General features: G+C 43.8%; 1 protein-coding gene across 1 annotated transcript in view; it reads right to left on the minus strand.

Annotated features, from left to right (window-relative positions):
- Positions 1 to 1,522: 1,522 nt before the first annotated feature.
- LOC129186923 (filamin-B) overlaps positions 1,523 to 26,464 on the minus strand; it is a 54,645-nt gene continuing 29,703 nt past the window's right edge. The window contains exons 17-49 of the mRNA XM_054785672.1: positions 25,959 to 26,119; positions 25,457 to 25,547; positions 25,235 to 25,389; positions 24,404 to 24,521; positions 24,246 to 24,325; positions 23,903 to 24,088; positions 23,423 to 23,737; positions 23,235 to 23,337; positions 22,954 to 23,154; positions 22,686 to 22,859; positions 21,411 to 21,573; positions 21,184 to 21,344; positions 20,661 to 20,952; positions 20,397 to 20,550; positions 19,641 to 19,830; positions 19,308 to 19,555; positions 15,878 to 15,961; positions 15,073 to 15,178; positions 12,134 to 12,274; positions 11,303 to 11,431; positions 10,370 to 10,543; positions 9,841 to 9,999; positions 9,571 to 9,774; positions 9,350 to 9,502; positions 9,145 to 9,267; positions 7,049 to 7,315; positions 6,832 to 6,969; positions 6,640 to 6,758; positions 5,203 to 5,335; positions 4,938 to 5,111; positions 4,655 to 4,873; positions 2,352 to 2,552; positions 1,523 to 2,278 (exon numbers count right to left, since the gene is read on the minus strand). Coding sequence (XP_054641647.1) covers positions 2,091 to 2,278; positions 2,352 to 2,552; positions 4,655 to 4,873; positions 4,938 to 5,111; positions 5,203 to 5,335; positions 6,640 to 6,758; positions 6,832 to 6,969; positions 7,049 to 7,315; positions 9,145 to 9,267; positions 9,350 to 9,502; positions 9,571 to 9,774; positions 9,841 to 9,999; positions 10,370 to 10,543; positions 11,303 to 11,431; positions 12,134 to 12,274; positions 15,073 to 15,178; positions 15,878 to 15,961; positions 19,308 to 19,555; positions 19,641 to 19,830; positions 20,397 to 20,550; positions 20,661 to 20,952; positions 21,184 to 21,344; positions 21,411 to 21,573; positions 22,686 to 22,859; positions 22,954 to 23,154; positions 23,235 to 23,337; positions 23,423 to 23,737; positions 23,903 to 24,088; positions 24,246 to 24,325; positions 24,404 to 24,521; positions 25,235 to 25,389; positions 25,457 to 25,547; positions 25,959 to 26,119 — 5,504 coding nt within the window. The 3' untranslated portion in view covers positions 1,523 to 2,090. The remainder of the gene's footprint in view (positions 2,279 to 2,351; positions 2,553 to 4,654; positions 4,874 to 4,937; positions 5,112 to 5,202; positions 5,336 to 6,639; positions 6,759 to 6,831; positions 6,970 to 7,048; positions 7,316 to 9,144; positions 9,268 to 9,349; positions 9,503 to 9,570; positions 9,775 to 9,840; positions 10,000 to 10,369; positions 10,544 to 11,302; positions 11,432 to 12,133; positions 12,275 to 15,072; positions 15,179 to 15,877; positions 15,962 to 19,307; positions 19,556 to 19,640; positions 19,831 to 20,396; positions 20,551 to 20,660; positions 20,953 to 21,183; positions 21,345 to 21,410; positions 21,574 to 22,685; positions 22,860 to 22,953; positions 23,155 to 23,234; positions 23,338 to 23,422; positions 23,738 to 23,902; positions 24,089 to 24,245; positions 24,326 to 24,403; positions 24,522 to 25,234; positions 25,390 to 25,456; positions 25,548 to 25,958; positions 26,120 to 26,464) is intronic.

Below are 26,464 nucleotides of genomic sequence, written 5' to 3' on the forward strand. Positions count from 1 at the left end.
TTGGCCTGAAGCCTGAAGTGCCCCCAACTCATGCACACTAAAAAAAACATAAACCTTTTTGGCTTATCTTTTATCTTAACTTGAAATATTGAACATAATTAATTGGCTAATTCATTTTATAGTAATTCTCGGTCCAAAATGTGTATTTTGCATGGTGACATATTGATAAAGTTTCACATCATATCTGATAAATCGATAAGTCATCATCCTACATATCTTTTATTTCAGTCTGATGTTGGCATCCTTACATTTTAATGGCTGGAATTTGTGCATCACTTTTTGTCCACTCACGATGTCTGTGGTTGAAGCCTGCATATCCGAAGTAAAAAAGTTAAAGTTAAAAACAAACAACATACAACCAACGACAAACGCCTAATTTCAAGGGGAATCTCCACTCACAGTGACAGGTTTTCACCGCTGCGCCATGTGGGGATTGGAACATCAATATAAATGAAATCTTCAAGATTACACTCTTAATGCACAATAATCATCAAGCTTAGTTATTTGTTCATATAACGCACACAGAAAAATTAACTTCATGCTGTGTCTCCTTTCTGCTCCTTTCTCCTTACGCCGTGAGACGTTCAGACGCACTAGTAATTGTCAGTGTTGGGCGCTAATTGTTTTTCATGTTTATTCACGTACCCCGTGACAATTGGTGTACCCACTGGGGGCGAACCTATGCTTTAGACTGATGTCTGTGCTGCATTAAGTGACCACAGGAGGGCGCACTATACAATGTTTTCAAATTACATTAGTTCAATTATCACTGTGTCCGTCCATCTACAAGCAGCGGTGTCAAACTCGTGCCATGGAAGGCCGAGACACTGCAGGTTTTCTTTCCAGCCAGTCACTAAAGCAGGTGATTTTTAATGATCAACACCTTCAATTTGAGGGAAGGAGCTCATCAATTAAACCACCTGATGGAAACTGGTTGGAGAGAAAACCTGCAGCGTCTCGGCCCTCCAGGGCACGAGTTTGACACGTGATCTACAGTATATTCTATGCCGCGTGTCCTCGGTAGAGTCGCGGGGGTATGCTGGAGCCTATCCCAGCTGACTTCGGGCGAGAGGACTGGACTGGTAGCTAGCCAATCGCAGTTGTTAATACGTTTTAGGATATATTCTAGTGAAGACGTTCTAGTAACATCGTAATGTTAAAAAAATAATTTGAATGTGAACTCTATTTTAGACTCAGCAATATCCTACGTATGACTCATGTTCACTGACCAGGTTTGTCTTTAAAAAACATTCATGTGATAATTTAATGTCTGTGCACTCGTATTTTTGCCTTTTTTTCAGAAAATGTTGACAGTAAAAAGCTTGTTCATGAAACACTTGAGTCAGTCACCCCTTCAGGGGCTTCCAGGGGCATCATATGGGGGGCGGGGGGAACAATTCCAAGTGCCCCTTGACTGGGAGGCCCCCCAAAAATTGATATAATTGTCCAAAAAGTTCAATACGTCTCAAATGAGTTCTTTTGTAAGCAGAAAAATCACTGCAGACGCCAGTCTTTATTCCAGTTCATTTTTATTATCAAATGTACATTATCACAGTGATTCGCTCACACTTAAAACATTCGATCCAGAGACCAAAATGTTTTCCCTTACATAGAACATCATTAGTGGACCGATGCCCTCACTGTACAGGCCAACGAGGGAAACATCACAACTCAACATTGTGATCAAATCCATGCGTGTGACAACAATGAAGCTGAAGTTGACATGCAGCAAGGGATTGTGGGAATTTGAATGAACGTCAGTAGTCTACATGTAAAGTCCAGTCGTAATTCACACTTAGCACAATTGGCAATTTGGAGGATGAGAAGGAAGTTTGGCTCATGAAATACTCTGAATTCCAGTTAAAATTTTGGCAGCGTCCATTTTTAACACTTTGGAAATGCTACTTCTTTTAAAATAATTCCAGCAACATTTGTCTGCTTAATATCAATATGGGCGAGATTAAAACACATTTTCACTTGTTCCATAACAATGAGAAGTTTTAAGTTTTACATTCCTTAAAAAAACATGCGACTGAAGCAGCAAATAATTTAGCGTACAAAGTAAAGAGCGGAGCATCATGTTTAGCTAATCATGGGACGTTAACATGGAAGGGCGATCCGGGGATGTGGTCCTCGCCCCACTTGACCACCAGGACGTAGTCTCCGTGTTCCCTCAGCACATAGCTGACGTTGTACTGCATGTCTCCCAGGTGCTTGATTAGAACCTCCTCGCAGGGAACCTCAGGGCCGTGGACGCCCACCACTAGCATGTTCTTACCTGGTAGAGAGCAGACGTATTCAAACCAAGGCTGAAACAACAATAATGGCGCAGTGGGAGGAGTCTGGCTCACCGGCCTTGCTGCAGTCCACAGAGAAGCTGCTCTTCTGGCCCACAAAGGCCTTGCTGAGTCCAAGGCCTCGGCTCAGCACCTTGCTGGCGTCCGAGGCGGCCGGCCTGCTGAGGGCCAGGCTACTGCTGGACCCTCCCGCTGGTGGTTCTACGGTCAGCGTGGATGACACGCTGGCGCTGCTCATGTTCACCAGTGGAGGACCTGAAAGAGGACATGGTGACACATTGCAGTCACATCCTGAAGGGACTCATTTATTGAAATTCAAGTCGTCGTTCAAGTCCAATGAACAGCTTGAAATGATACAAGTGGTCAAGTGCCAGAGATTAAAAAAAAAAAAAATGTGTATTTCAGAATTACACAAAAAGTCCTGTTTCAGGGACCACAAAATGGGCCAACAATTTAAAGCTGTTCTGCAGAAATGGAAGTTGATCAAGCCTCGGCATCTGGTGCAACTACGCAATTCCTACAGGTGTTCCAAGTTCTGGAGTACTTACTACCTCCTCTGTCTGCATAAAAACGGTGTTTGGAACACGCTGTGGCACTATACCCTCGTGAACACCAGTTGAACAGCATTGTGCAGGAGAAGGTCATTTGTTGCTACAAGAGTGGCAAGTAAAAAGGGAATTAACAATGGAAGAGAGACAAGACCATCTTGAAACTTAAAAATGTAGGTTTTCCCTCCAGAGAAATCGCAGTGTTCTAAAACTTCAGACCTGTAGTGTTTATTAACAATGAAATATCTGGATATAAATTTATACTCCCCACTAACCTATAACCACCGCTTTAGAACTTTACCATAATACAATGTACAATGCATCTCTACCATACTAACAATGCTATATCAACAAGTACACAACAACAATAAAGTTATACAACAATTATATCACACTAACATCATTTGACTGTATAATACTGGATTTACAAACTACACTATCTATACAGGGGTAGCGAACCTGTGGCCTGGGAGCCAGATGTGGCCCTTCTGATGACTGCATCTGGCTCTCAGACATTTATTAATACGATACTTTTATTCACAGTAGTAAACATCCATCCATCCATTTTCTATACCGCTTCTCCTCATTAGGGTCGCGGGGGCATGCTGGAGCCTATCCCAGCTGCCTTGGGGCGACAGGCAGGGTACACCCTGGACTGTACAGTAGTAAACATTTTAAAGTCCAAACATTACAGAAACTATATTTACTTTTTTATGCATTTTAATCCATCCGTCCATTTTCTACCTCAATGCAGGTGGCCAGAGACAATGCCAGCTGTCCTTCCGATATTTTCCGGGCCAGACACCAAAAGTCATTATTATTAAATAATGCGGTAGCCTACCCGGGTCATTGATAGGTCAAGAAGTAAACTTCGCTCCTTTGATCAAATAGTAAGCTAGCTAATTCTGCAGCGCTAGCTGCAGAATTAGCAGCTAGCAAGCTAGAAGTTACATTAATGGTAAGAAGTATTTTATTTATTATTGGTTAGCTTCCGTATAACGTTATAAAAAACAATAGGTTCAGAGACTTACATTCTAAAATGAATGGTCTTGTTTAAAAAGGCATGCATTTAGTTCAATGTTAATATACAGTACGTATGTCTCTCACTGAAATACATGTTAAAATATGTGGCTTCCATGGCTCCCTTAGCCAAAAAGGTTCCCGATCACTGATCTATACCAATAATTATCTACTAACAATAGGCATACTAAAGTTTAACAACACTGCTGTCTAAGAAGATTTAAATACAAATAAGAAGTTTTAGTAACAGTACGTTACGTTAAAACTAAAAAACAATACAGCTACAATGCATTAATGATATACTAAGAATACTACCATTACACACTGGTACATTAATATAATTGTGCACTAATGATACAACCTGTATGGCAGCAAACAGTTAACAGTGACAAAAGGCAAAAAAGAGACTTATGTTAATAAAGCTGCATGATAAGACTTACACAACATCAATCAAATTCGGATTTTAAAAATACAAATATATCAGGAATAAACTCTGAGATCAATAAAGTATCTATCTCAACTACACAAGCACTAAAACTTGTCCACGTCTTTACATGACACACCTCAAACAGGTTTCAATGTCAAATATTAGCTTAACTAGCGATGCTCCCGTCTTTTTTCCCCTCCTGGGTCAACAAGGAAGTTCCACCTTCAAATCAGCACAAAAGCGGAAGAAGAAGAAGAGTGGAAGAAGGAAGCTGAAGAAAAGAGAATCAGAAGCAGAAGACATCCGAAGATAAAGACAGAAGCAGAAGATCGTAGAAAAGAGGGAAAAAAAGACAGACGCACCCGTGACTCTGGCCTTGAAGGGACTTCCAGTAATGTGGTCCGAGCCTCCATACTTAATGCTGATGACGTAGTTTCCTGGAGCCATAGGTGTGTAATGCACCTTGTAGCCCTCAGCCACCTCCAGACAGTCCATCTTGACCTTGGACGGGCCCTCGATAGTCACGGCCAGAGCCCCCTGACCCGCCTTGGTGTTGTCAATGGTGAACTCGGACTGGGCACCTAAGCAAACAGAACAGTAAGCAAACAGAACGCTCTCCGGTCAGGGGTTACTTGGTGAACCCACCCGAGGTGCCTCTCTCCAGACCAGCGCCGTATGCTGACACCAGACCAGGATTTCCAGCCTGCTCTGGCTTCCCGACCAGGACGGTGAAAGACGTTCCTTGGACTTCAGAGCCCAACTTGACATCGACAGTGTGAAGACCTGTCTCCCTGGGAATGAACTGGATGGCGTACTTATCTGACAGGGAGGAACGGGGTGGGTGGTTGGGTTAGCGGCAGACGTGCGGAACTTCTTTTGGCTTGAGAGTCCCACACACACAAACACACACCTTTTTCCAGCAGGCTGACGACACACTCCTGCCGTGCTCCAGAGGGGCTTGTGACCTTGGCCTCTGGCTTGCCCTTGGCTCCGTCCATGCACACATTAAATGTCGCTGGCTGGTTGACCTTCAGACCAGATTTCTACAACACATGCAGACGCTCTTTAAAGTTTCAATACTAAAACCCTACAGCAGGGGTGTCCGAAGTGCGGCCCCGGGGCCATTATGGACATTTATTGACCCTCAGCACATTCTAAAAATACGATTAAACAATAAAAACCCAGCAAAAATGAAAAAACAGTAATTTTACAAGAATAAAGACAAAATATTAAGGGAGTAAAGTCATAATATTAACAGAAAAAAATGATGAAATATTGTAGGAAAAAAAGGTGTAATATAAGAAACAAACCAAACAAAGAATTAAGTTGAAGTTTTAGGAAAATTAGGTTGGGTAAATGCTATCATGTTATGATCATGATCATATTAGTATGAGGAAAAAAAATGTACAAGTAAAACGTTAATTGCAAAAAAAAATAAATAAAGTAATGTAAGGAGAAACAGTCCATTATAAATGATACTGATAAAATGAATAAATATATTTTATATGTGTAAATATATATAATACATTATATTAAATATTTTGTTTGGGTTAGTTAAAATTTTGTTTGGGTTGGTTAAAAAAAAAAAAAAAAAAAAAAGTAAAAGCGGCCCCAGCAACTTAATTATGTTGTCCAAACCAAATTTTTAATATATTTTCCTTAGAATTTTGTTGTAAAAACCCTATTTATATTTTGATATTTGGAAATGGTTTTTATTTCAAACACGCCTTTCAAAGTTAGTGTATGTATGGTACATTTTTTGAGTTGTTTACTCACACTGCCTCACATACATATGCTAAACATTTAGTGTTGTGCGTGTGTACAAATTCAAATTGAATTCTTTTCTATTTTATTTTGGTTTCAAAACCATAATTTTAGATGTTAATGTTATATATTGTTAAAAGTGTTTTTCTCATTTTTGGTTTTTTCTTTTATGTCAATAATACATTTTATTTAGAAGCGCTTTTCTAAAAACTCAAAATACTCAAAACATCATTATACATTTATATTACATTTATATTAACATACTGTTTTAAAATTATATTTAGTTGTTAAAATCATCCATCCATCCATCCATTCATTCATTTTCTATGCCGCTTATCCCAATTAGGGTCGCGGGGGTATGCTGGAGCCTATCCCAGCTGACGTCGGGCGAGAGGCGGGGTACACCCTGGACTGGTCGCCAGCCAATCGCAGGGCTTGTTAAAATCATGTTGTATTTTATTTAATACATTTTAGTTTGTTGTTTTCTATTTGTATTTGTATTTTTCTATTACTATTTATTTCGACAGTGGTATGGTGGGTCACACATCTTTGTGGACTGTTGGGGAGCATTCTCATGGCTCACCTGAAGGCCACTAATATTCAGGCGGTGGGTGTCATAGGTGGGGGGGGCCACAACAGGGACCAAGTAGGGACTGTCTGGGATGTGCTGGTCGTTGAACTTCACGGCAATCTCGTAATTACCTGAAGAACCCACAGCAAAGCATCACACACGGAAGGGGGCCATCAACATGTTTTTTTGTTTTGTTTTGTCTACCGGGCTCCTGGGCCACGTAAGAGACACCGCAGGACCCATCTTTGCGGTCATCGAAGGAGATCTCTGCCCGGCTGGGTCCCTCCACGGCCACAGACAGACCCCCGGCGCCGGCCTCTCTGGTCCAGATACTGAACTCCGCTGGAGAGAGAAGAATGTTGATATGCAGTACAGGAAACAGTACCTGCAAGTACCTACTTGTGTGTGTGTGTGTGTGTACCTGGCTCTCCCGCCAGTGCTGCCTCCAGTCCTGGACCACCAGCTTTGACCTTGGCGGCACCGCCCTCACCCAGCGGCCCCACGGTGAACTGGAAAGGGCTGCCGGGCACGTGGCTGCCCTGGTACCTTACGTTCACCCTGTGCACACCTGTCTCGGAGGGCACGAACTGCACGCAGTAGGTGTCGTTGCCCATGGTGACCAGCTGGGCAGGCTGACTGGATCCAGATGGGCACGTGACCTCGGCCGTCACATCACGCACATCCAGCGCTGTGAAACATGACAGTGTGATAATGCAGTCCATTTTAAAAAAGCTTAGCACATCACCATCATGCTATCATGCAAAGGGAAAGAATACTTGTTTATATTCAAGAAAGAGGCTTTAAAAGAGCACAATTAAAGTTAGTTGTGATTTTTGTCTGTCAATTTGTTAAAATGAAACAAATCTATGGTAAGGGTGGCAGTACTGCATTTTTTGTATTATTGAATTACACAACTCATTAATATACACATATTAGTGTATTACATTAATACTTTTCAAATATTTCTGATTGAGGATAACTATTCCTATGGAATTTAGTTTATTCCAGACTTTTTTCAAGTTGTTAAAATTAAGCTACACACCAATTTAAATGTCAAAAATAAAGATACTGTATGTACTATATACTGTATTTTATGCTAATGGAAACATCTAAGCACATGTGCAGATAAGTATAAAATGTTTGTATTAGGGCTATACATCTATTAAAATATTACATTTTTTATCATGTTTTTTATCCCTAGTCAAGTCATAATTAATCGCAGTTAATCACAAGAAAGTAGGGATGTGAATCTTTGTGGTAAACGCTTCCATACGCATCTAGATGCAAGAGTTAAGATATAATTCAAAAACGATATTTTAAAAACAGAACAATTCGATACAACCACACGATTCGATTCGATTCGACTGAACGATTACATTTGTCGATGTAGATGTTAATCTTACACTACAAAATAAAGAATCCAATTGTGCAGAAGTGTCATTCTTGCAGCATTTTCAATGTGTAAAAGAGCACATCCTAGCCCCAAGCATGCTGTAAGGCAGAAGGAATCTGTACCTCTCGCCTATTCGAGTTAAAGTTGAGGGAGTCAGCCAGCAGTTCTGATCTTGTGTCCGTGAAGAGTAGTCAGGAAAGCACCAAAACAGTTCAAATTTCTAGTATCGTCAGCAGAGCTCTTGCTGTACATCCATTTAAAAAAAGTAAAAAAGAGCAAATTTGGTCCCGCACTGGCTTCACGTCAGCTGCGTGTCCTCAAACTACGGTGTGGGCCGAGGGTCAAACAGGACATGCGCACGTTAATAGCGCGTCAAAAAAAAAATTGTGCGGTTAAAAGAAACTTCCGTTAACGCGTTATTAACGCGCTATAGCGTTAATGATAGCAGACATGTACGTGGGTTGATCTGACTAATCTTAAATTGATCAAATGTAGAATTACCACAGCTTCTGGTTGGACTTCAAAAATACAGCCACACGTTGCTGACACTGAACACCAAGGTAGGTTGGATTGCAAGGTTTGCCTAAAGCACTTAATGTGCGCTTCCAATCATGCCTTGCACACTGCCACTTCCATATTACAGTATTATCATTCATAGTAGCGATGCCATCGTTCAGTCTGATTGGCTTCTGGCTGCCCTGTTCTCATACAGCGTCTCGTCACGTTTTTAATCTCGTGTTCGAGACACCCTTACTGTATATTAATTTATACATTCTGTATTTATATAATTATGATATTAAGATTTTTTTCAAATATTTCAATCCATTTTAAGAAAAAAATATTCTAAAACACACCTAATAAGAACAAGCATGCACATTTAATGTGTGTCAAAGCATGTTGTGAGCAGAGGCACCATGGAGATCAAACTCCCTCATGATGCCCCCTCATGAGAGGAACTACCTAGACAAGGTCGGGAAGAAGCAGCTCACTGGAGAAAGATGATGAAGAGAGGAGATAAAAGGTATAGCAAGAAAGGAAAGAAAGACAAAATGAATTAGAAAGGGGACAGTCGGTGAAAGTGGCAGTGAAAACAAAGAGAAATGTGTTACGGTTAACACAAGCACCTGGTATCTTCAAGCTGAGGTCACAGACGCTGCCCACACCAGCGACAGGCGCAGCCTTCTGTTTGCGAGTGATGCTCTCGCGGATGCGACCCTCCCCCGTCACCTGCACTGTGAATGGACTTCCTGTTGACCAGCACACATACACAGGATCACATCTGACCTTCCCCTTCAAGCTGTGGCCATGTTGGGTGTGCATCCTTCCTACCTGGGATGTGCTTGTCAGAGAAACGAATAGAGACAATGTAGTTCCCAGGCTCAGTGGGACAATAAGTGACCAGACACGTTCCATCCTCAATGTCGTCCGTCTGGATGTCAACCTTACTGGGACCTTCGATGGACAGAGCGAGGCCGCCATAACCTACAACAAAAAGGAGACCTCACTTCACCGCTCTAATACACAATATACAAAATAAACATCATACTTACCCGCCTCTCGTGTGTCCACCACAAAGCTTGCGTCGGTAAAAGTGGTGCCCTCCACAAGGCCGTCGCCGTGAGCTTTGACCCGGCTGGCATCGCCTATCTCCGACTGCACAATCATGATGGTGATGGGGCTGTTAGCGACGTGGCGGCCGTTCTTCATGATGCTGACGCGATGCTCGCCAACCTCCCTGGGGATAAAGGAGATACCTGGAGGGAAGAACAAAGAAACATGAATTAAGTACGTGGTCATGTATGTATTTGTGTGCGCGTTACCGATGTGGTTGTTGGCCATCCTCTTGAGCAGGCAGGGCTCCTCGCGGCCCGATGGCGCCATGATGCTAGCATTCAGCAGGCTGAGGTCCGTCTCATTGATATCCAGGAAGAAATCTGCCGCCGAGCCCAGTTTGACCTGAGAGCGACGTTGTTTGTCCTCTGTAATACACACAGAAAATAAGTAACTTCTGTTCAGAATCACAACACTTAACAGAGGTGACGAGCTATTTGGGACACAATACTGTAGAGCGTATTCACACTATTCTTGTCTCACCCCTGATGTCTGGCATGCTTGGCTAATGTCAACACACTGATCCACACCAAAGCACAGCACATAAATGGAATAGGTGGGCATGTGTGCAATGGAGCCAAGTCATAGAATGAAGGTTCTTGATAACAACTGACTTTACTCCCTCGGGGGGCCATGAGAGGGATTGGGAATCCCGTCCCAGTTTAGCATGGTATGAATAGCCTAGTTAAGAGTATGCTCTGACCCTCTTATGCTTCTGGTTTTTGTGAGCACCCTGACCCGTAATCTTGGCGGTGAAGGGGCTGCCGGCGATGTGTTTGTTGTTGTATTTGACCAAGATATTGTAGTCTCCTGGCAGCGTGGGCAGGTAGCTGACGCTGCACGTGCCATCCTTGTTGTCCACACAGCTGATCTCCGCCTTGGACGGACCCTCGATGGCCAGGTCCAGGCCTCCTGGACACACCCAAGTTAACAACAAAGCTAGTCAGACATTCCATGGATGTAAAATCACATGACAATGGACTCATACTGAGACCTGTGGAACATCCGCTTCATTAGACTTGAAATCCAAAATATATTTCTGTAATATTGAGTTAATCATTGTCTGTCTCGACTATGTGGACTATGTTTTATTTTCCATAAAATCTAAGTTCTCAAAGTGGGGTACGCCAATTGTCATAGGGGGTACGTGATTAAAAATGAAAAACAACTGGCGCCTAACACAATTACGAGTGTGCAGTAGGGGGTACATGACTTCAGGTCAAATGTCTGAAGGGGTACGTGACTGTAAAAAGTTTGAGAACCACCGGAGTAAAGGTAGAATAGGTAAACACATAAATGAGGGATTTAGCGTGGAGACAAATAAGCAATGGTCCCAATCCTACGCCGTATGGTATGCCACCATGGAGTGCTTGCACAGAGATAGAAATATAATCTGTGTTTGGTAACAGTAAGATTCCCTGTGTTTATAAACTTTTGGACTTTAGGACAGTACAGTTTTGGTCAGGGAACCTAAAAGGAAGACCAAGTGAATAGCTAGGGAAAGCTGTAAGAGTAAGACTTGTGGGCTGGTCTTCCGGAAAGGTTTTGCCAAAAAGGTCAAGTACATTGCATGGCAAAGCTCAAATACTAATATTCTTAGGTTTCACCAAAAGTTGCTAGTATCTTGATGGAATGGTTTCACAAATTCTACTTGTTTGCGTCCCCTCACACCTTCCGAGGCATCCTCCGTGTTGACGGTGAAGGCAGCCGTCTTGTTGGCGATTCCGTAGCTGAGACCAGGACCGTAGGCTGTGACATTTGGACTGCTGCCATGGTTCACGTAGAACTGAAGAGGAGACTCTGCAACACAGAATTTGCCTCAGTGCTATATAACAAACCAAACCTTAACTTAACCCAGTGGTTCTCAGTTATCTTCTGTCATGCCGCACCTCAGGGACAGAAATGTTTTCGCGCCCCCCTGATTTGAAATACTATTGAGAAACTGATAATATTTCAGTACTGTACAGACTGAACTCAAAAGTCAAACCAGCGAAATGCAACAAAATGGAGAGCAGTGAAGCATACAAGCGTAATCAAGAGTCAAATTGCATGCCGAGTATGACAAATTCATACATGTTGGCAGGTTTACACTAATACTGACCGCCCCACTATTTGAGAGGCACTGACTTAACCCAAAAGGTAAGGCGAAGGTCTTTGGAGCAGCAGATTGATGTGTGGGGTTTGTAATCACATGTGGTGTTTGGACTATGAGATCAACACACGCGCACATTGTCGGGATGTGATGTCATCAGTGTCTTCAAGATGTATGACTCAATCCTTCAGGCTAGCAAACCACGCCGCATGTATATTTTTTACACACAATCACGACTGCAGCTCTCCTGGACACCACATGTTCACCTCTGAACTCCGCACACCACATCTCATTCTGTGTGTGTCCTACAGTATCTTTGCCAAATTCAGACTAATAGCCAGTTAATTAGGGACAGCTTGCCAACATCTCCAATTAGTAATTCTGCTTTGTGTGCAGGTTTTTGAGCATACCTGGAATGTGTGTGCCGTTGTGTTTGATGTGCATCTCGTGCAGGCCGGCCTCGGTGGGCGAATACTGCACAGTCACAGTTCCGTCCATGTTGTCCATGATCATAGGCTGAGCAGACTTCCCCGAAGGCATAAGCACCTCGCCTGAAAGAGACAAGTTTTAATGGTGCATTAATGATATCTTCATCCTTCGTCCTGTACATGCTGCAATAAAACAGTGATATCGTTATGACACACCAGAGTGCCTCCTCTCATGCACATTTTATTGTTTAATTTGCTGGCCTCTACACTCCTCTCAGCCTCACCAGAATATGCCTATTAGCCCCCAGGGTCCTCCAGAGCACCAGAGGGGAGCAAGAGGATCAAGAAGAAGTCACACACTTCGACACCAACACATTTTGACTGCAGAAGTGCATTCACACTGGAAGTGAAGCAAACTAGTGTGCCACCAGAACCCGGATGTTGTACTCAACCACCCTCCATCGTCGCTATCTTGGCTACGTAGTGTAAGGGGAGGAACTAAATTGAGTGGTTTCAATTAAATAGAAAGAATAAAAAAAGAATTTAAAAAAAAGTGGAGGAAGTGGATAAATATAGCAATAGTCATTTCTAGTAAATGTACAAAGACAGTAATCGATTTGGGACAGCGCTATACTGTCAACATTTGCTAAGTGAGGAACTAAGTACGCAGTGTACATTGCATACTTATTCAAATTTAAGTGTGGAAGTGCGCAATTTGGAAAACAGCCATTGTCTCAAATGAAATACTTCCCTTAGTACACAATTATTATATTATTATTGCTACTGTTATTTTCTATAATACTTGAATAAAAAATACATATTTGGAACATTATAACCTTAAACTCTTAAAATATGATGTACAAAAACGAGAAATCTAACACTTCGGTCAGAAAAAAAGACAAATATCAACCGATGTCATTTAATATCAAAGGCTGTTTTAACCCATTAACACTCTTGAAGACATGAAACCGGGGTTTTACAGCACCCCCTATTTGCATAACACATGTTATACACCATTGGAACAATTATTTCTCCGAGATACGATTGATCATCTCAAGATACAATTACAAGACACCGATGTGAGACCAGTTGCAAACTTAAAACTAAATGCAACACACCTACAAGACTGTTAATTGAGACAAATGTTTCAAAAAAAATTATAAATATATATATATATATATATATATATATATATATACAGGCAGCAAACCTAAAAAAAAAATCCTTTTTCTGTGTATTCAAACTCATCTTCCTCAATGTCAGTAGCACTTCTGTCTTTGGGGATGAAAATTCAGCTTGTTAGCTTTTAAGCCCAAAGCCATGACTCTACTCCAAATAGTTCAAGGACAGTTTCAACATTTACTTTGGGCGCGCCTTTTCTCCCCGAATGCCAAGGGGTTACTCAGGTCAATTACTTCACTAAAGTTAGACACAAGCCTGTTGCAGCCAGGCTTGACAGCAAATAAAAATTCGCTTCACAGACAAAGAGAAAGGCTGCTGGTGAAAAGATAAAAAAAAACAACAAAAAAAAACCACTTTGTTCTTCCAACCATTGAGCACTTCAAACATCCTGATGGGCTCATTTGTAAAAATATACAAGTCAAACAATCATTTACAAAAGCATTTCCTCATGTCAGTCTGCCGCTGGCCGGCACAAATGGGAAACAGATGTTTGGGAAGCTGCTAGGTCTTCCTGTGTGCATCACAAAGCTTTGCCAAAACAAGCACTTCATTCATCAAGACCTGCAATGCTAGAAACCTGCACCACACTGTTTATACTCTTCAATAGAAAACATCTTATTTGAATTATGTGCTACACACTTGACTAATTCCTGTAGCCCGGTGGGCAGAAAACAGAATTAGCTTCATTTGCAGGAAGGTTCCTGACAGGAAGACATAATGAGGCTGCTCCTGTTTGAGAGCTTACAAGATTTATATTTTATATTAATGACATGTTTGTCCACGCCTGTCGCCAACCGTGTATCCCCAAGAAGCGCTATTGTGCACTTTATCGTCTTTTTACATTGAATTTGTAACTCTGCACTTGTGCACCATAATAGATGCTATATAGACGTGTAACGTATAGATGTTTTGTTTATTGCCTCAAAATTGCCGTAAACAAGCGAGCGAGCTAAACCTCAAGTTTCATTAACTACTTTTTACATGAAACGTCTGGGTTGGTTTTCCCAAGAAGAGATCAGGCAGACACACTTCAGTCTTTTAAATCTTTTAGTAAAAGTACAGCATGCTGTACTCCCGCTCACATTAGCAGGCAGTGATGAAAACTAGAAAGTTTCTAGGCTAAAAGCTAAGCTTGAGACACGCCTACAGAGAGGTGTGTACTCCTTCCTGAGTGGGTCGGTATGTCATTGATGTGTAGGTATTTAACTGGTTCGAGCTTATGTCAATCAAGGGTGGATGGCTGTAAACTAGTGTGCAAGCAGCCAATGTGATAGGGTTGCCGGGCTACCTGTCTGCCCCACTGACCTCCCCCCTGCCCCTGCACAGAGAGGCCTTCAAACCGCCTGACTGCAAAGAAGCAAGAGCAATGCCGGCACAACCCCAGAATAACTCCACAATACTACTTTATCTATTTCTATCAACTAACACACTACTGTTGAACGTCTTAAAATCACATTTGTATGACGCCTTTGTCATTAAAATTTTGTTTTATTCTTTTTGTGTCTTAAAACTTATGTGGGGTTAACTTGTTTTTACACTTGTATGACAGTTATGAACATCTGTAGCGCTTATAAAGGTTTTATCGTTGCAACAGTTCCCAAATATTTTATCTAGTTACTATTTCTTAAATCTTAAGACGCAAACACTTGGACGTTTGTGAAGCTGTGACCATGCAGGCACCACTTATTACTGAACTAGCATTGTAAATACAGTACATGGAAATGAACAGTGTTTCTCACCAGTGATTTGTCCCCTATTGAAGGAGAAGGGTATGACCAGGTCAAAAGGTCTGAAGCCGCTTCCGTTCACACTGTCGCTGACGACCTCATAGTTGTCTGAGGTCACCTGGTGAAGACAAGAAGGGAGGAGCAAATGAGCATCCTTCAAGTATCAGTGGCCGCCACTGGAAAGGTGCTGCTCCTCCCACACAGCAGCAGCAGCATCCTGTGCCACACTGTGCGGCAGAACCTCATATTTGCCTTTCCACAGACGTGCTTCACAGGTTTTTCTCTGCTTTCAATTGTAATTAGGTTTTCATTGTAATGTAAGGAGTTAAGTGGTTTGATGACGCTATCTGCAGGAAGGAAAAGAGTGCTGTCAAGTCACTTCACTCAACATCTTTCAGCAGGAAGATGCACTTTTTGTAATGCGTGTTTACATTCCTGTAAATGTTTGTGTCAATGTGTAAAATTGAATGTAAAATGTATCTATTAACTGTAAGAGGCATGATAAAGGGTTTAGGGTTGTCAAAAATTGGCATTTCTAGGACGCACCCACGGAAATGTTAGGCTTACAGTATGTTGCAATCTCATGTACATCTACAAAACACAAATTTATTGCAATCAAAACTGCGACCCGTGCTCTTTGCGCTAAAAGTCCCTATGCCAGACACAATGGCAGACAAGCGACTATGAATCCATAGTCTCCTCCAATGGGTTACGATGAAGCAGTGTTCTTGCCTTTCTATCGGTGCATGGAAAAACCTCTGATATCACACTTTTATATGGACAATTTGGTGGAAGGAAACTGTTGGTGTGTGCGTACCCAGGGATGGAAGCCAGCTCCTGGTGGAGCAGCTTGTTGCTGGAGTGACGTCTGCTCTTGGATCATGGGTACCTCATCGGTTGCCTGTGTACACGACAGGAAGGTTTAACATCCACACATTTGGACAGCTGTCTTCCTGAGGACTGGAGCAATGTCAACTGCAACTTAGGACAAACCAAAAGTAAAACCTAGTGTTTTGGTTTTTTTTGTTTTTTTTATACAAAGAATCAAGTCTAGCTATTTGCCATCTTCTGCAAACCTTTCTGTTTACTATAACTGCCAAGCTAGCAGTGGGAGTCTACCATTAACTCATTCAACTCGGTGACTTCAATCATGCTTCCCTGTCCTCTGCTCTTCCCACCTTCACCCAGTATGTCAGATGCCACACTAGAGACAATAAAACTTTGGACCTCCTGTATGCAAACATCAAGGATGCATACACCTCATCCCCCCTCCCCCCGCTGGGTCGTTCTGATCACAACCTCGTCCATCTCGTCACAGACTACACTCCAGTAGTGAATAGACAACCCCCTGTGAAGAGGCCTGTGAAGCAGTGGTCTGAGGAGAGCAGTGCTAGGCTAAGAGACTGCTTCCAGACAACAGACTGGGAAGCGCTCTGTAGTCCCCATGGCAGTGACGTTGACAGCATGACGCACTGCATCACAGACTATATAAACTTCTGTGTGGAGAACACTGTGCCCTCCAAGTTGGTGCGGTGTTTTCCCAACAACAAACCCCGGGTGACCTCCGAGATTAAGGCCCTGCTGAACAAGAAGAAGAGGGTCTTCAACTCGGGGGACAAGGAGGAGTTATGCAGAGTCCAGAGGGAACTCCGGCACAAGATCAGGAAGGGGAAGGACTGCTACAGGAGGAAACTGGAGAAGCGGCTGGAGGAGAATAATGCCAGGGAAGTCTGGAGAGGCCTGCAGACCATCGCAGGCCATGGTAAAGGAGTGGGGAGAGACCAAGCCAGTGGGGACAAGATCTGGGCAGATGAACTCAATCTGTTTTTTAACAGATTTGAGTCTGCCCTCCCTCCCTCCCCTACCAACTCACCACTCTTCACCCCCACATCCCCATCCCAGCCATCCTCTACTCCCCTCTCCATAACTGATGATCAGGTGAGAAGTCAGTTGAGGAAGATCAAGGCAAGGAAGGCCCCGGGACCGGACGGCATCAGCCCTAGAATCCTCAAGGACTGTGCTGACCAGCTCTGTGGAGTTCTCAGGCACTTGTTCAACCTCAGCCTGAGCCTGGAGAAAGTCCCGGCCCTGTGGAAGACCTCCTGTGTGGTCCCGATCCCAAAGACACCACGTCCCAAGGAGCCTAACCACTTTAGGCCTGTTGCCTTGACCTCTCACCTGATGAAGACCATGGAGAGGATTATCCTGCAGCACCTGCGACCCCTGGTGGGCACTCAGCTGGACCCCCTGCAGTTTGCTTACCGGCCTCGGATCGGAGTGGACGACGCAGTGATCTACCTGCTGCACAGATCACTGCTACACCTGGAGGACAGCGGGAGCGCTGTGAGGGTCATGTTTTTTGACTTCTCCAGTGCCTTCAACACCATCCAGCCGGCACTACTCAGAGTGAAGATGGAGAGTGTGGGAGTAGACCAACACCTGACTGCATGGGTTATAGACTACCTCACCAATAGACCACAGTATGTGAGGCTCCGTCACTGTGTGTCTGACATGGTACTCTGCAGCACAGGTGCCCCTCAGGGTACGGTGCTCTCCCCTTTCCTCTTCACCCTCTACACCTCGGACTTCACACACAACTCCACACAGTGTCACATCCAGAAGTTCTCCGACGACACAGCCATCGTTGGTTGTGTTTCAGAGGGGAATGATCTGGAATACAGGACGGTCATCAGGGACTTTGTCAGCTGGAGTGAGCTTAACCAGCTGCAGCTCAACACCAGCAAGACAAAGGAGATGATCATTAACTTCCAGAGGAAAACATCTCACTTTACACCGGTGAACATCCAGGGAGCGGACATAGAGTTGGTAGACAGCTACAAATTCCTGGGTGTTCACCTTAACAACAAGCTGGACTGGTCCGTCAACACCCACGCCCTCTACAAGAAGGGCCAGAGTCGCCTTCACCTGCTGAGGAGACTGAGGTCCTTTGGTGTGTGCAGGACTCTTTTACGGACCTTTTATGACTCTGTGGTGGCCTCAGCCATCTTCTATGCTGTGGGCTGCTGGAGAGGGGGCAGCACGGACAGGGACAGGAGCAGGATAAATAGACTGATCAGGCGAGCTAGCTCTGTCCTGGACGGTCCTCTGGACTCCGTGGAGGAAGTGGGGGAGAGAAGGATGTTGGCTAAGCTGACATCCATCATGAACAACACCTCTCACCCGCTACATGACACTGTTGTTTCCCTGAGCAGCTCCTTCAGCACCAGACTGTTACACCCACGGTGTAAGAAGGAGAGGTTCCGCAGGTCCTTCATACCGACCGCTGTCAGGCTCTACAACACCTGCACCACCTGAACCATGTTGTAGACACTATGCTTTCTTTACACTGTTCTCTTTACTTGTCTTGCTGCTGTAACAAGTAAATTTCCCCGCTGTGGGATAAATAAAGTACATACAATACAATACAATACAATTCAATCCCAGCCATTTTTCAAAAGACAACCCTTTCAGTACCGGCCATTCTAGACGATTTTGATTAATTTTTCAAGGCACACAAAGTATTGTGTTCTATGGCTATATAAACATGGAACCTACCAAAAGAACGATTAAAATCCCATCTTTCATCAGAAAAAAATCAAGTTTGCTTCTACCTTTTTCTGTTCTTTAGCTGTAGAACATTTCAGGAAAATATCAGTTCCTGACTAGAAGAGGGAGAAAACCAGCTTTTTGTGTAAAGATACATTTCAAGGATAACTTTCACTTTGACACAAATATTTTTTGCTTTTGTGACAGATCAAATATCGTAACTATACCAACATAAACAATACAAAAAGTGGTTCAAAATAGCAATTTATGTAATACCATGAAATATTTACAATTTCTAACTGAACTACATGTGCGCATGCGTGTCATGCATTAAAATCTCCCTACAATGCATAACCTTCTGCACGCTACACTCACATGATCTCTGCCAAGCTCTTATCAAATGCACGTCTGGCCCCTTTGCGGCCGTTTTTATGGCTTAAAATTGCTCTGAAGTGAAATTCATTAGTGCATCACCTTGAAAATAAATACATTGTTGGTATCGGGCGGTCGGGTTTGAATGAGTTAAGTGGCATTATTGTTTGCCATTGGGCTTTTGTTTGAACAAGCGCAAAAATCGACATCTTCTTGGCTTGATAATAACACACATCACTGTTATTTGGAGACCTAACTAGACATCTATCAGCCCTGTCAAAGCTTCTGTAATCTTATGACCTGCATGGGATGTTACTCCTCTCACTCACCATGACTTTGAAGGGACTTCCAGGGATGTTTTCTCCTCCAAAGCGCACATATATCACATATTTCCCAGGCATCAGAGCCGTGCAGAAAATATCAAAGGTGCCGTCCTCGTTCTCCATGACCTCAGCGTCCACCTCACTGCCGTCCGGCCGCACCACCACGCAATTGACCTTACCCTTCCCGGCTCCCTTAGCATTCACGACGATGGCCAGGTCCTCACCCAGGGCCACGATGGGGCCCACACCTGGGCCTGACAAGGGGAACATTAACATCACATTATTTGCGTGTTCAGACTAAATTTAGAATATTTATTTGTATAAAACGAGGTAACAGACCGGTGGCAAAGCACTTGCTGGCATCTCCTGTTGCCGTCGCCTGGACTCTGTAGGGCGATGTAAGGATGTCGTCACCGCCGTACTTGATGATGATGGTGTAGCGACCCGCACGGTCAGGTATGTAAGACACCTCGTATGTATCATCTCCGTTGTCATGGATACTGGGCAGCTTAGGCTTACCGTCCTGGTCCTGAGGGGAGGTTACAGCAGAAAATGGGGACTCAAAAGATGGGGCTAACGTCACACACAAGACAAGATCAATAAGCATCAAACACTGGTGTGTCTGCTTTGCTTTATCTTTGGCTTTTTTTGCACAACTTCATTCAAAAGAAGGCTGCGACGTCAATTGAACACTTAAACATTTTATGATGGCCACAGAATGACCATGAAACATTTTACATAATTTCCTCTTTGAGCATGGGTCTCCAAAGTCCAACTCGGGGCCATTAGCAGCCCACAGATACTTTTTTACTGGCGCACTGACATGTTGGGACATTTTGAAATGTTGCAAGGTATCACACGAATGCAATAAACTATTTGCTTCATCGCCTATAACACAAAGCTGAGACATGTTTTTTTTTCTCTAAACATGTAAGCATAACTTAACCTACACCGAATTAGTTTTAACGATGAAGAATATCAAATATCAAAATCCCTGATGATTTTGTGTATGCGTCCCTCAGTGGAAAAATTTTAGACACCCCTGCCTTGAGGGTTTCCTATACAATAGTCGTTTTGTATGAAGGCGTCACTGACAGTGATGAGCACGCTGAGCTGTCCCTGGCCAGCTTGCTTGGTGTCAATGTTGAACTCGACTGGGAAGCTGGCGAGAACTTTGCTGGTCAGGCCAGGACCGCTGGCTCGTACTTTACTGGCATCGTGAGTGGGCAGGACCCGAACCCTGAAGGGACTAAGGAGAAACAAACACAAATGTCACTGTTGGAAGAAACAGCCTACATTACTCTGAAAATGCACAGATTAAAACTATGTCCTAACTACTAATGCAGTACCACTCAGTACCTGCGGGGGATATCCTCCTCCGCATACTGGACAGCCACGGAGTACAGGCCCTCCACAGAGGGCGTGTAGGACACCGTGTGGGTGCCGTCCCTGTTGTGCACCACCTCCACAGGCTCCGAAACGCCTCTAGGGGCGTTGACGGTCACGGCAAGCGGGGCCTCACCCGCCTTTCTGCAGTCCACAGTGAACGACTGAGGAATTTGGGCTCTGACCCCTTGACCCACACCTGGACCAGACACTTTGACCTTATGAGGGTCAACAATGTCCTGCACAGGAACCTTGAAGGGACTCCCTGGAAAACATCACTCACTCTGATGCAGTGCAGTTGCATATCACTGCTGATTACAACCACAACAATAAACATGCTAAAAGTACACTTCTAACTAAACATTATCACTATCAAATCAGAAGGCAAAAGAAAGCCACTTCCGTAATAAAAAACAACTTAAAAATAACAGTAAATTAGGAAAAGAAGAACCCTACAGTACATCTGGGCTGATAAGAGGTGAAACACTTCATCTACCTGGGATGTGCTCTCCTCCGTAGGTGATATTGATATCATAGATGCCCGGCGTAAGGGGAATATACTCCACACTGCAGCTGCCATCTTTGTTGTCTTTGCACGCCATCTTTGACTCTGATGGACCCTCCACGGCGATGCCGAGACCTCCTGTGCCAGCCCCTCTGTAAAATTATTAGTATTTTTTTTTTTTTAAAGAACACGGCACTCAAACACACGGAGTCCCCTACCTGGTAATGATGTCGAAGGCATTGGGCCTGTCAGTTAGGCCATTCTGGAGCCCAGGCCCAGTAGCCATCACCCTGCTAGGGTCGCAGCCCTCAGACACAGAAACCCTGACTGGGCTCTTTAGAACCGGGGTGTTGTCATAGATAACCTGGATGCTGTGGTCACCTGAAAGATGGTGAAGCATCTCAAGCACTGTCTGTCTGGAGCCTTCCCCACCCACCACTTGTCTTTCATTCCCTTATTGCAACACTAAAGGATCTGCCTTGATGTGGAATCATAGCCGTTGTCTCTCATTCCATTGATGGATAATAGTACAGATATGCATTGATTCACGACGCTGTACACATTCACATTCAGTTCACCTTCCCAGTGAGATATGTAAACGAACAATATGCCACCATTATTCAGTAGAGAACAGGAAGTCGGCTGCAAACTATGCTGCTTTCAGGCAGTAAGGAACTCTCTAAATGTGCCTACATCGTTGCACTTTCCTAAAAAGAAGCATCATCTATTGTATATTAGTACAGATTCTGTTACTATTTGTATTTTATATTTGAGAATCGTATTTATTGGTGAATTAACTCTTAGCAGAGTGCAGTTTTTTTTGTTTCCTTTTGAAAAGCATTGAATCTATTGACACAAACGTAAGCAGTTTTGTTCCCATACTGTATCAGAAATAAACCCGAATCACGGCCTTAAAACAAAAAGGTACAATACATACCAAACCGCGATTATGGCGTTCCGTTACACCACAGTCATATTTTGGTTAAGATAACGTTTATGTATCAACAACTTCACATTATTTATATTATGCAGCTTGAGTAATTTCCTGCAAAGAATCAAGAAAGTATCTGAAGCAATGGTACCATAGTGGAGTTCCCTAACGGTCCAACAAGTTTGTTGCCGAGACGGGCAGACACAGTAAACAGGAAATGTAATAGTAGAGGGTTTGTGTTTGTAGAAAATAATCCACCACCAGAGTGAATCAAGTGAGGTTCCCCAATCTGGTGACATAGCATGGTGAAGTTAGCATGTCAATAACTTTAGGACCTTGTGAGTACATCTTTTCATGTCCTAGACTACTTTCACGCCTTGGCACGTTCACATTTCTCCACAAGAAGCATTACCTTATTTTTCTACACATCACTATGACATTTAACTCAGAACCTCAGACACTGTTGCCTTTGGTTCCGCTGCAGTTAAGTTTAAATTGTTTGGATTATGTGGAAAAAAATGCATTAAAAAAAAAAAAAAGTAAAACTTTTTCTGTGAATTACCGCTCTCAAAGGGAGTGTACTCGACCCTGTACGTCCCGTCCGCCTTGTCTGTAACCATGCAGTCTGCCAGCGCTCCAGAAGGACTCCTGATCTCCACCTTCACGTGCTCTCCTCCTCGCCGGGTCAGAGGGCGAGCGTCCACTGTAAATGCTGTGGTGGCATCTTTGAAAACACCTGGAAAGAAAACAAGGGAGGAAGGCGTTGCGCTGTGGTTTTAGCACAGTGTGTACTATTAACCGAGAAGGATACTAGTGTCAGTGATGGGTACCTTTTCCGTCCACTCCACGTCCAAACACTTTGACCTTGGAGACATCGATAGCAGGGTCCACCATCACCTTGGCTGGGAAACCAGGAACGGTCTTGCCTCCATACTTCAGCAGCAGTGTGTACATACCAGAGGTCAGAGGGACATAAGTGACCGTGTAGGTCCCGTCTTTGTTGTCCACCACCTCCGTCTCGGCTTTCATACCTGGAAGACACCTTCACTTTGGCACCTTGGAAAAATAAAGGTCTGGTATCTGGAGGAGATGCTGTACAATGAATGCAAACCTGAGGGTGCAGAACCAGTGGATGGATCTGGGACGGCCTCCAGGCTGAGCTGACCGTGTCCAGCACGAGAGCAGTCCACATCGACCACATTGGCTTCACCCACCTGTCCACACACACACACAAGACGTCATATTTACATTTTAAGGACAGATCCTCACTCAGTCACGAAGTCTATTCAAAGTGCTCACCTTAGCCTTGGTCAGGCCCAACCCAGATGCCACCACCTTGCTGGGATCAAAGGGCATCTGGATGTCCGCTCTGAACGGCGAGCCTGGGATGTGGACCTCCTCAAATAGGATGTTGACCAGGTATTCTCCAGGTTCAGTAGGCAGGTAGGAGACAGAGCAGGTCCCATCTCCATTGTCTGAGCACTCGATCTTGGCTTCTGTCGGACCCTCCACCGTCAGACCCAGCCCTCCTGTCCCGGCGCCTTTGGTGTCAATGGTAAACTCTGCTGGGTTTCCCACCAGACCTCTTTTCAGGCCCAGACCGAAAGCCTTTACCTTTATGGGACAGCGTGCAGAACTAAGTATTCAAGACCACTTTTGATCACTTTCTGTCTTGGAATAGAATAGAATATATTAACTGGTTCTGGCCTCGGACTCAGGACGGAGTTACTTAATTGGAGACTAAAATCAGGATATTCCCCACATAGATTACAACATTACCTTGCTTGGGTCCGGTGGCAGCTGTCCTTCCACGGGGAAGGGGCTCCCAGAGATGGGATGTCCATCATAAGACACATTGACGGCGTACACCCCCTCTTCTGTGGGTGTGTAACGGACCAGGCGGACATCTGCATTTCCAGGTTGAGGCTCCACTTTACAGGGCACTGCCTTCTGGCTGGGACTCAGCTAGTAACACACAAAAAATGGCAATGTTTGTCCACAGCGCAAGACAACAGGCAATGATGCACACCTGGTGTTGGTGTTAATGTAACTTTATGAGGAAAATCTCAAAATAATGCCGAATAGGTTTGAAACCAACGTCCAGTCCAGCATCGACACTAACCACTTCAACCTCCAAGCGACCCTGACCCCCTGCTTCCTTCATGTCCACCTTGAAGTGCTGCTCTTGTCCCACCTCCACTCCTGCCAGACAAATTTATTCATCAACTTCTACAAGAATGGAAATGAGTCTTCCTGAAGATGGTAGGTCAGCTTCCTTACGTCCGTCCAAGTTGTCCACCGTGACGTTATTGAGGTTCAGGGGGGCTGCCACACCGACCGTGAAGGGGCTCTTTGTGATGGGATCTCCTCCAAACTTTACCGTGATGCTCATGTCGCCCTGTAAACACAGAGGGTCAACATTTCAATCATTAAAGTCTAATGGACGATGTGCTCTCACAGATCAGCAGTCAAGAACGCTCCAACTTGTAAAATGCTGTTCCATTATGACCTTCCTCTATGAACCTAACCTAACCTAATAAACCTGTTAGTTAACTGGAGATTCTAAATTGTCCATAGGTGTGAATGTGAGTGAATGGTTGTTTGTCTATATGTGCCCTGAGATTGGCTGTCGACCAGTCCATGATGTAACCCGCCTCTGGCCCAAAGTCAGCTGGGATAGGCTCCAGCCTCCCACGACCCTAGTGAGGATAAGCAAGATGGAAAATGAATAAATGATTCTTTTTCCAGCAGATTTTACTGCCATTCTCAGCCCAAACATGACAACAATTCTAAAGCTTTGCAACAAAACTTGGCTTATCTGTCTAGTGTGGTGGCAATCCGTCAAATGATCTAGAACAAGTACATTTTTACAGGATAACCGGAAACGCCAAAATTACCCCAGAATGGCCGCAGTAAACCAACTGTCTTTTTTGTACGTCTACTCAAGCCAGACATGCCTACCAAATTTCACATTTCTAGGTGAAACTGGCTTTGGGGGCTGAATTTTTTAGGTGGAGAAGTTGGTAAACTCATTTGTATCATCTCAACCATCTTGTCGACCATGGAGTACTGATGTATGTGTGTGTATGTGTGTGTGTGTGTCTGTGTTACCGGCGTCACAGGTGTGTATTTGACAGTCTGAGAGTAGTCATAGTTGTCGATGACGTCAAAGTCCTTGACAGGAGATGAGAAGGAAACGTCCAGCAGCGCTTTCCCGGCTCCTTTAGTCAGCACTGTAAAATGAGTCGGTATGCCGCTCTCAACACCTGGACACAAGAAGAAAAGGAAGTGAAGTACATTTCAAAGTGTTGTAAATAATAACTTGAGTCTTACCAGTGCGAGCCAGTCCAGGACCCTCTGCCTTGACCTTTGATGAGTCATGGGAGGGATCCACTTTGACGAGGAAAGGACTCTGAGGAACTTCCTGAGTGAAAACACACATGTAGGGACTCACCCTTCACTACACTTCACAGTATCTGACAAAAGTGAGTACAGCCCTTCCCATTTCAGCATTTTTATGACAGTAAGATATATGTTAGAATTGTCTGTTTATACCTTGCATAGCAGTATAGATTTACCATCCATTGAATATGAATTATTGTCTAAATAACAGGCAACACAAGTGAGTACACCTCACAGTGAACATGTCCAAATTGTGTGTTGAATCATTTTCAGTAAATCTATACTCTATACAAGCTGTACACTGACTACTCTCAACTGTATCCAAGTTTACTTTCTATAGTGTTGTCCTTTGACAAGATAATGCTAAAATGTGAGGGCTGTACTTTGGTCTGATTTTGTACATATCGGCTAACAAGAACTGTATTGCAAGAACCTTGTCGGTGAACAGGACTTTAATGGTGAGCTTCCCGGCAGCAGGCGGGATGTACTTGACAGTGAAGGTGTCGTTGGCGTTTGGAATGATGTCAAAGTCCACATCAGCCTCTTTATCGCCGACCATGTTGGCGTCGCACTTGATGCCCACGCTGACGTCACCTGAGCACCAAATGATATGAATCGACTCCGATGACAAAAATATCAAGTGAGGAGTGCGGAATGCTTGCAATGCACTGACAAATGATCGGCATTCCCGGCAGAGCAGCATCGTTTGCAATCACAGCACAGGAATTGCAACAATGACAGGAATGAGATTGACTGTGTTGAACAGAAACCACTGGAGATTTGGAAATGAAAGCCTAATTCATAACTAGTGTGAAACTAGTGGTGGGACTCAAGTCCATCTATTTGAGGTGTTTTAATTAATTAATCACATTGAAGATGGAATAGCAATATCTGACACAAAAATCTGTAGTTTTCAATTAAAAAAAGATTGTGGTTGAC

This window comes from Dunckerocampus dactyliophorus, chromosome 8, assembly GCF_027744805.1.
Source record: "Dunckerocampus dactyliophorus isolate RoL2022-P2 chromosome 8, RoL_Ddac_1.1, whole genome shotgun sequence".
Lineage (NCBI taxonomy): Eukaryota > Metazoa > Chordata > Actinopteri > Syngnathiformes > Syngnathidae > Dunckerocampus > Dunckerocampus dactyliophorus.